Source organism: Doryrhamphus excisus, chromosome 23, assembly GCF_030265055.1.
Source record: "Doryrhamphus excisus isolate RoL2022-K1 chromosome 23, RoL_Dexc_1.0, whole genome shotgun sequence".
NCBI classification, from domain to species: Eukaryota; Metazoa; Chordata; class Actinopteri; order Syngnathiformes; family Syngnathidae; genus Doryrhamphus; species Doryrhamphus excisus.
The window spans coordinates 4,727,045-4,737,217 of NC_080488.1; the positions used below are offsets into that span (position 1 = coordinate 4,727,045).

The 10,173-nt window shown below is 40.9% G+C and overlaps 1 protein-coding gene across 2 annotated transcripts; it reads left to right on the forward strand.

Moving 5' to 3' along the window:
* Positions 1-35: 35 nt before the first annotated feature.
* elf2a (E74-like factor 2a (ets domain transcription factor)) lies at positions 36-9,603 on the forward strand. Of its 2 annotated transcripts, none has more exons than XM_058063805.1 (9): positions 36-334; positions 1,135-1,218; positions 2,331-2,598; positions 2,713-2,817; positions 3,970-4,089; positions 4,220-4,303; positions 6,016-6,208; positions 6,283-6,513; positions 8,114-9,603. In XM_058063805.1, exons 2-9 carry the CDS (start codon positions 1,144-1,146, stop codon positions 8,625-8,627), a joined length of 1,590 nt encoding a protein of 529 aa, XP_057919788.1. In that variant the 5' UTR covers positions 36-334; positions 1,135-1,143; the 3' UTR covers positions 8,628-9,603. The 2 variants fall into 2 exon arrangements, with proteins under 2 accessions (XP_057919788.1, XP_057919789.1); XM_058063806.1 differs by having other exon boundaries at positions 3,973-4,089.
* The last annotated feature ends 570 nt before the right edge of the window (positions 9,604-10,173 follow it).

The window sequence follows — 10,173 nt, forward strand, 5'->3', positions numbered from 1 at the left end:
TATTGCGAAGTTCATGGGGGTTGTCCTGGTGACGTCATGGCGGTGGATGCTTTGGCCAGCAGTATCCGTTTACCCAATAGACTGCGCGCCGGAAAAGCTACAAGATAGCCAAAGAACTTGGCGAAATCAAAACATTTGTGCGGCATGAATTCACTCTCATTTTGCGGATTCACAGACAGATCGGAAGATCGCATGTAAATTGTCTGAGGGACGGAGGACTTGTAGGCAAAGATCAAAGTGAAACTGGCGGGTTTGTCTTGTCAACTACTAAGCTAACATCGGGGCCCAGCGAGCATTAGCGGTGGAGCTAACTTTGTGCTAACAGAAAAACAAGGTAAGATGTGGAAATAAATTCTACCAACGTGTCCACATACTGCAACTCAACGTTTCAAATTCCCCAAAATAAACTATTTTCGCGTACTTTGCTGTACTTACCAACCGTGGGCTTGAAGTCTTATATAACGGGAAATAGCATAGCAGCTAGCTAATTGCTAATGCTAACTAGCTACGCACAGGACGTAACTTTACCCTGTTAAAATGTCGCGATGTGAAAGGCGTCAACGTTTCAGTACTTGGAACTAAATGGACCGAAATGTGTTAATATTTGTTAACTAGTTGGGTGATGTTTGAGTTGGGACAAGTCTGGTAAACCTTACTATGACGAGCTTAGTCCGTACAGAAAGTAAACATTAGCCTGCGATGTTAGCGTAAATTGTATGTCGGTCAGTATGTCATGAACACTAGGTAAAAACGTTATGTTGGTGATATATGGAGGTTTGGTATGCTCTTGTTTCGTACTTTACTATGTAATTTTCCTAAACAGTAGAGCAGGGCGATATTACAAATGTTGGGATCGATCCGATACCAAATAAATACCGGACCTGTTAGTAATATTCAGGATCATTGAATCGATTTGTGCTTTTTGGGATGGCTGGTGGGGGGTGATCATGAGAATAAAACACACGACAAATATTTGTATCTACACACTAAACTATTGCAGCAATATAAGAAATAAAATTATGCAATTTATGACAATAATATTGGTATTGTTTGTTACCAAAGTATTGCAAAATTTACATTTTATTACATAGCACCGTGTTCCTCAGCCAGACATCTATTCTTTTGTTTTATTAGGAATGAGTGATGACCTCTGTGGTGGTGTCAGATGGCGGTGGGAATATTGTGGAGTATGTCACCATGGTGGAGGAGCCACAACAGGTAAGACCCCAAAACTGATTGATGATGTGAGAAATTAAGAGTATAGCCAATTCACCTTTCGGCCATGTTGGGTCATCAGCTGTTTGCAAAAGGAAACAACATCATTTTAGTACGAATTGTGCTTGTACTGTAAACGGTGGTGTGTGCATCCATACCGGCTAAACTTAATTAGATCGACAGGGTTAGCAAATATCGACAAAGGTGCCTTTTCTGCTTTTTTTTGGTTGTTTCCTGAACTTTTTTGCTGTTATGACGCTATCTTTGTAATAGCATTTTCTGAAACACATATGCAAACAATTAGTAGTACAGTAAACCTCGGATATATCGGATTCAATTGTTCCCACTGGTTTTGTCCGATATAAGCGAAATCCGTTATATGCGTATACCGGAAAATGTCCGTTTTACGCATATATCGGATTTATATCCGGTATATGCGTAAATCGGATTTTATCCGTTATAAAAAGGCACTTCCTTGACTATGTTTCCAATGTACCTGGACGCGCAGGCAACGCTGCAAATGACGTCGTATAGCAGCCTGTCACGATTTGGCGAATCGGAGCGCCACGATGCGGCCATCCGATATATGCGAGGGGAAATTTAATGGAAATGCATTGGAACGGGACTGGAGATTTTGTCCGAAATAGGCGAAATCCGTTATAAAAAATCCGATATATGCAATGAATTTTTATTGAAAAATCGGTTCTTTTTTATCTGTCCGTTGTGAGCGAATTTCCGATATATCCGAGTCCGATATATCCAAGGTTTACTGTAATAGCATTTTCTGAAATACATATTCAAACAATTAGTAGTAGTTCTGAAGTAAACTTGGTTTTATAGTGCTTCAGCATGGGCTAGTTACCAGTTTCAGAGTATACTATGGTATGAAAAAGTCACAGTTTAAAAACCATTTCAATTATGTCATACTGTCAGGCGGTATTGGAGGAAGTGGAGGTCCACCGCTGCCACAATGTGGAAATACTTTGTTATGTTGTGTCTTATTCCTTGCAATCGGAACCGGGCTTGGATGTGTTGAAACCACAGGCGTGTGCTGTGTTGCCAGAAAGCGACATAATTAATCTCTCTGCCTTTTTTTGCATCTTTACAAATTGCAGTGTGAGCAGCAGCCGGCTGAGGAGGAGGATGATGAAGTCATTCAGCAGGAGATGGAAGCGGTAATTGTGGATGGCGGTGAAGAGGTGGAGGAAGAGGAAGGTGTGGAAGTGCAGGATGATGGCTGTCCAGCCGTGATTGTGGAGGAGGTGCCTAGTGCCCAGGTGGAAGAGTGTTACTCTGCACAGGTTCTGGTCTATGACGACGAAACTTACATCATGCAAGATGTGGCTGAGGAGCAGGAAGTGGTCACAGAAGTGGCAGAGACTGGTAAGAGAATAGATTACTATGAGGGCCAGGTCTTCCATGCATTATGATGAATTAATTACAGAAAAATAACCCATTTGAACTCACATTTAACATATAGTGTGTTTCTTTTTTTAGTGGAGATGTCGGGTCAGGACATGGTGTGTTTCGATAAAACATTTGAAGCAGCTGAAGCGCTTCTGCATATGGAGTCTCCTGGAGGACTGCATGACCGCAATACAGGTAAACACTTGAGGTGTCTAATTATTGCGTTTATGTTCATTTATTATGTGATCAATTTTTTTTTTGTCCCCGAACGAGAAATCTTGTCAAGTTTTAATCTCACAAGATCTTGTCACACCCCCGAGTAAACACACTTGCATGCTTGCAAGCTTAGCTATCAGTGTGTATCACTATTTCCTCCGTAATATTATAACTGGGTCCTGATTTATTGTTTTGAGAAGATAATATCCCTAATTGAGCTTTGCTAACCCCACACACCAGATCTTACAGATTTTTATTTATTTATTTTTGGAGAAGTCATATGGGAAATGGAGGACAAAACGAGTTTGGTAAATAATGAGAAAGAAAGAGTTAAATATTAATTACATTTACAAAAAGAAGGTTGAAATAGATGGAAAAAAACAGCAAAAATGGAACAAAAAGAGCAAAGACGAAGTTCATACTAGCAATACACATTTTCACCAATATCACAAAACTGAGTTGCGATTTTTACTTAAAATTTATGTAGCCTTTTAGCATTCATTCATTCATTTTCTACCGCTTATCCTTACGAGGTTTGCAGGGGGTGCTGGAGCCTATCCCAGCTGTCTTCGGCCGAGAGATTGGTCGCCAGCCAATCACAGGGCACATATAGACAAACAACCATTCACACTCACATTCATACCTATGGACAATTTGGAGTCGCCAATTAACCTAGCATGTTTTTGGAATGTGGGAGGAAACCGGAGTACCCGGAGAAAACCCACGCATGCACGGGGAGTTCATGCAAACTCCACACAGAGATAGCCGAGGGTGGAATCGAACCCTGGTCCTCCTAGCTGTGAGGTCTGCGCTAACCACTCGACCGCCGTGCAGCCTGACTTAAAAAATAATAAAACTAAAAATAAAGATGTGGTGACGTGATGACCATTCTGGGAGAACATCCTGTTAGTTAAAGATGGGTCGTACACAATTCCATAGCTTCAGGTTATCAGAACAGCCTTTTCTGTTTCAAATCCAGTATGTTGCTTTACAAAGTGTCATTTTTAAGTTCATTATCTCTGTCACATCTTCATGCATTGAAATGAAGGTTCAGTATTTGTCGAGGGTTGCATAAATGGCCAGATATTCCGATGTGAGGAAATTGAATGAATGTTATGTGTTTGGATCCAGCAGAAGATGTGATGATGGAGACAGTGGTGGAGGTTTCTACAGAGTGCGGATCCATAGAGGAGGAGGAATCCTTCCCCATCCCGCCTGATTGTGAACCTGCCACTAAGAAAAAGAGAGGAGGTCTGTGTTATAATACTCGTACTAGAGAGTAATTGTTTAATGTTTGATGTCAGAATATTGCAATGATGAGCAGACTAATTTGTTGTAACTAGTGCAGAGGGTGAGTAGTAATATTTAAAAACCTTTTTAGGTGGACGTAAGACAAAGATGCATCAACCTACATCCAACGGCTCCTTTGACATGGGGATAAAAAAGAGGCCAAGAGAGGGAAAAGGTAGGATATTTGCCTTGTATGTTTTTAGTTCTATCCTTCTATCAAGGAAAACAAGTTAACGTCCTCTGATCTGAACCCCCAACCGGGCAAGGAAAAACTGAAAACCTCATTTGGCGGAGAAAGAAACCTCAAGAAGTCTGCAGGCTATATGTCCATCCATCTATATAGAGCAGCTACACACGATAACCCGCCCAGAACACTTTCTAGATCTTCCAGAATCTGCACCTATTCCAGCTGGATTTTCAAAACGGTCTATTTTAAATTTATCCACCTATGGCCCGCCTCTGAGCACGGCCGCTCTGCTGTGATTGGTCACACTCCCAAGCGCCCCGAAGTACCGTTCTTCCAGACTACTGCAGAACCCCACTTTTGTGGGTACAGGCGTTGATAATAAATGGATAAAGCTTTTGTAGAGCTAATAAAAAGGTGGTTAGGAACGACTGGTAGTTCAACTACTGGCTGGAGACCCCTGACTTTCCGTGTATCAACTCAGAGTGGTAACGTAGGTCCGTGTTTACTGAATACTGAATCCCCCTCTCTAGTGTGTCTGACATTAATTACTGTTTTTTTGCGCTAGAGCAGGGGTCGGGAACCTTTTTGGCTAAGAGAGCCATGAAGGCCAGATATTTTAAAATGTGTATCTGTGAGAGCCATATACATTTTGAATGCAATAAAATGTGTGCATTTTTATGTAAGACCAACAGTTTTAGATATAATGGGCTCTAATTACGTAGACCAGGCACACTACCCCACGCCAATGGGGTGTGGCCAGCATACTTTCGTGAGCAGCGCAGTGTCCAATAATAAATCAAATACTTGCTGCCATTAATGCAACTTCTGCTGCTGCATGGTTTTGAACCGTATTCAGTACACGTATTTCATTCTTTTGGCCATCTTCACCAGAAGGCTTGGTTCTGCAGCTTTAGCTATTTGACTAAAGGAGGAAAGTTTACATTTACATGTTTTTTTGACATCTCAATGAGCGAGGTAGACTACAGCATTACCCAGTAATAATCAAGTTTTGGTTTTTGACCTGGAAAATATCATCAGGAAAGATAGATATGGTTGGCCGTATTGCAGCAGAATATAGATGGACGAATTAAAATGCATAAGAAAGTTGATGATTTTGAATATTATTTTGTCATTTCTGTGATGTTTACTTTAAAATGTTGGCAAAAATGCATTTTTATTGTTGGTAAGAAATGCTTGAGAGCCAGATACAGTCATCAAAAGAGCCCTACCTGGCTCCCGAGCCATATGTTCCCTACCTCTGCGCTAGAGCTTCTTAAAACCGGATTGAATATTCCGGACTATAAGTGACACTTTTTTTCATAGGTTGGCTGTTCCTGTGACTTATACTCCAGAGCGACTTATAAATGAAAAAACTGTTTATGTTACATAAACACTGGACACCTTTTCTGTTCATGTTTATTTTTTGTGTAGCTGAATAAGCATTGTGTTAGCATATCTTACACCCATTCAGCCTGTTCTCTATTCTTTTATTATTAAAACTTGCCTTCCTATAGGACGTAATGTCTGTTTTGGTCAAGTAGTTTGTAAAAAAAAAAAAGCGACTTATATATGTTTTTTTCTACCTAATTATGCATTTTTGACCTTGTACAACTTATAGTCCAGAAAATACGGTAGTTAAATCTCAGTGTCAGATCAAAATGAATTGTGTTAGATTAGCTGACATTGTTTCCGTCCTTTAGGCAACACCACTTACCTGTGGGAGTTCCTACTGGAGCTGTTGCAGGACAAAAACACCTGTCCGAGATACATCAAGTGGATGCAGAGAGAAAAGGGCATCTTTAAACTGGTGGACTCCAAGGCGGTGTCCAAACTGTGGGGGAAACACAAGAACAAGCCTGATATGAACTATGAAACAATGGGTCGAGCCCTAAGGTCAGACGATCAAATGTAGAATAAGCATATAAGCATGTTGTACAATATGATCAATCTGGTGTGTTCTGGTGCAGATATTATTACCAGCGTGGCATCCTCGCAAAAGTGGAGGGCCAGAGGCTGGCCTACCAGTTTAAGGACATGCCAAAGAATATTCGAGTCATTGATGACAATGACGAAGGCGAAGACGGTGAAGGCATGTTGTCCGGCCAGCAGGGTGCAGAAATCCTGGGCACAAACCCTCCTGTTGCCTCCCATGCCCAACAAACCTATGTCACCATCATCCCCAGTAATTCCACCACCAGGTTTGACACTATTCTTCTCCTTTTATTCATTCATTCATTCATTTTCTACCGCTTTTTCCTCACGAGGGTCGCGGGGGTGCTGGAGCCTATCCCAGCTGTCTTCGGGCGAGAGGCGGGGTACACCCTGGACTGGTCGCCAGCCAATCACAGGGCACATATAGACAAACAACCATTCACACTCACATTCATACCTATGGACAATTTGGAGTCGCTAATTAACCTAGCATGTTTTTGGAATGTGGGAGGAAACCGGAGTACCCGGAGAAAACCCACGCATGCACGGGGAGAACATGCAAACTCCACAGAGAGGAGTGGGAATTGAACCCCGGTCTCCTAGCTGTGAGGTCTGTGCGCTAATCACTAGACCGCCGTGCCGCCCCTCTTCTCCTTTTCATTTTGTTTTTCTCATACACCCTACGGACTGAAATGCACATTTTTTTTAGCATTGTATTGTAATATTTCTTTGATTCCTGGTTCATTTTTGACCATTTGTCACACTTTAATGTTACAGATCATCAAACAGTTTTAATATAACTTTTTATTATTAAGAGAGGAAAAATCCAATCCTACATGGCCCTGAGTGGAAGAGTGATTGCCCCCTAAACCTGTTTGGGGCCACTTTTTTTGTTTTTATTTGTCATTAAAAAAACATTATGACCACAAGTCAATGAAAATAACATGTTTTCCTACTTTGAAGTGTGTACTTGAATTGTGTAATACAGTAGTTATGATTGTGATATGCTTATGATTCACTTTTCTTGGTTTGCTGTGTCAATGCAGCCAACAATGCATCTTGAGTATATGTAAAAAATATATACAGTAAACCTCGGATATATCGGAAATTCGCTCACAACGACAGATAAAAAAGAACCGATTTTTCTGTAATGCATTTCCAATAAAAATTCATTGCATATATCGGATTTTTTATAACGGATTTCGCCTATTTCGGACAAAATCTCCAGTCCCGTTCCAATGCATTTCCATTAAATTTCCCTCGCATATATCGGATGGCCGCATCGTTATGCTAATCTTGTTGATGTCACTGGCTATTGTCTTTCTCCTGGCTCCAGATTTAGGACAAATATAAAAGTGAGTGACGTCAATAATACTAGCACAGCAGTGAATGAGATCTTAACCTCACTATTGGAAATAACGTAGGCCTGACGGGCGTAACAGGGCCTAGCTTAATTAACAATTTGTTATGCTCAGAGTCCAATAAAGTTAAATTCTCATTACCTTACGTCTCTTTTCATTGCCCAGTCCAGGTACATTAGAAACATAGTCAAGGAAGTGCCTTTTTATAACGGATAAAATCCGATTTACGCATATACCGGATATAAATCCGATATATGCGTAAAACGGACATTTTCCGGTATACGCATATAACGGATTTTGCTTATATCGGACAAAACCAGTGGGAACAATTGAATCCGATATATCCGAGGTTTACTGTATTTTTGTTGTTTATTTAAGCATTTTGGTTGTGGTCATGTTAATATTGGCTAGTATTTTGTCATTACTGGAAAACAGGAGTGGTTCAGCGGTCAGAATGTTGAACAACTCTTCCATATTGATCCTTGTTTTTTTTTTTCTTTGACAGGTCCATTCGCACCATGCCTGTGGTAATGGCCAACTCTCTTGGCCAGGTGACGTTAAACTCCTCCCCAGTACTAACCACTGCTACAGGAGCCCCAGTTACAGTAGCCGGTGCGAGCCCCCCTCCAAAACTTGTCATTCAGGCCCTGCCCACCATGCTGCCCGCTGGCTCCAAAGCAGGGGAGAAAATAACAATTATCACCATCCCAGCAAACCAGCTTGCCACGCTAATGCAGGCGAACCCATCAGGCCAGGTGACTCAGCTCGTACAGGCCAAACCTGTTACCACGCATCTTACTCATGCTGCCGCCAAAGCAGCCACCACCTCTATGGTCCATCTGGCAGTGGGCACATCCGTGCCACAGCTCATCCTAGCCAAACCGCAGCTTTCTGTGCAGCATGTCCAAAGTTCCCCCCAGCTAAAGAAGCCCTCCAGGAGTCCATCAGAAGCAGCACAATCAGAGGGTCCATCTCCCAGCAGTCAACCAGCAGTAGCAGAGGAAAGCTCAGCTTCCTGAGAACTCAGACTTGAGCTGGGATGGGTTGCGGGGGGGGAACGTGACAAACTGTACATAGTCATATACCCCATCCACCCCCGACCCTTTACACAGCAGCACTCTTTGACTGTCACAGGCTGTTCTCATGAAGGACACTACGGCGACTTTGAAACCCTACACAGGAAGAAAGGGACACGTTCGGGCAGCCTTTAGATTGTAAATGAAACAGTTGCTCTTTGTATTCACACAGTATAATAACTGCCTGAAACACATTGTTATAAATGGAAATGTACAGAGCATTTTGATACACAGCAAATATTTTTTTTCTGTGTTCGGTTAAGTTTTAGTTAAATTTATCTTTGTTTTACATTGCTGTCTAAAGTCCTTCCCCTGCACCGTTGGTCTCAAAACAAGTTTTTTTCTTGTTTTATACTGCCATTTAAATAGAGAGTGAAAAGATGTCTACGCCCAAATAAAATAACTCAAAACTGTACTTCGCACATGAAGTATAATATATATATTATTTTACTTGTACTATGAGTGTATTGAAGTAAATTTTACAGAAATGTGTGTTATTGAAAGGACTTTTGAATGGTCTTTCATTTTGGTCCATCATAAGTTAAATGGCTGATTAGCATTCAGAACAACCACGTCTGGTGTGTGGAACTTCCTGTCTGTGTGGAAGTGGTAGAAAGTTTGCACCCTTCAAAACGTTCCTAAAAAAAATGTCTCACTGGTTAGGCGCTTGTGCGGCATTTGGGGGGCGAGCACTTGGCAGCTTGTGATGTGATCATCCATGCAGGCAGCGGGTATAAGCCCCGGGTACCAACCCGCTGTATTTGCAAGTGTGGGCAAAATATGGGAGATGAGTACCGCCTCGGTATGGATTCAGGAGCATGCAGATACCATGTAGCACTTTTAGTGCAGGAGGTCTATTTTGGAATCAATCCAGTAGTAAATAAACAGGCCAGTATTGCAGATAACACATACCTTTTACATTTTCTTTGAATGATTGTGATTTTTGCCTTTAATTAATGTTGGTCATAATTATAATAAAATCAAATACTTGACAGCTTTTTGGCAAAAATGCTTATCAATGTTAATTGGCAATGTAATATATAATAATATATAATATAATTTACATTGTAAAAACAATGTAACAAAGACAATGTAACTATCAACAAAATAATGCAATTACTGCATTCCCTTTTATTACAAATGTTTAAGCAAAATGGTAAACTGCGCCAAGTAAGTAAACAAATGCAAAAACAAATCCTTTGGCTTTTTGCCCCCTTGAACTTTTCCCCAAGGTGAGTCTTCTAACTATGTTATAAAGTCAGTACAAAATGCAATTTGAACAAAACAACAGATATTAATGAAAATAAACAGAAGCACTTAAGAATATATATTATTTATAATATCACTTCCATCCGATACTGATACCTTTGGTATCGGTATTTGGATCTGTCCGCCCACATTCGCAAACGCCATAATGTACAGTTTATTGTTTTTGGCTTTAATTCATTTTACCAAGCATATTCAAATTAGACAATATTAAAACAATAGA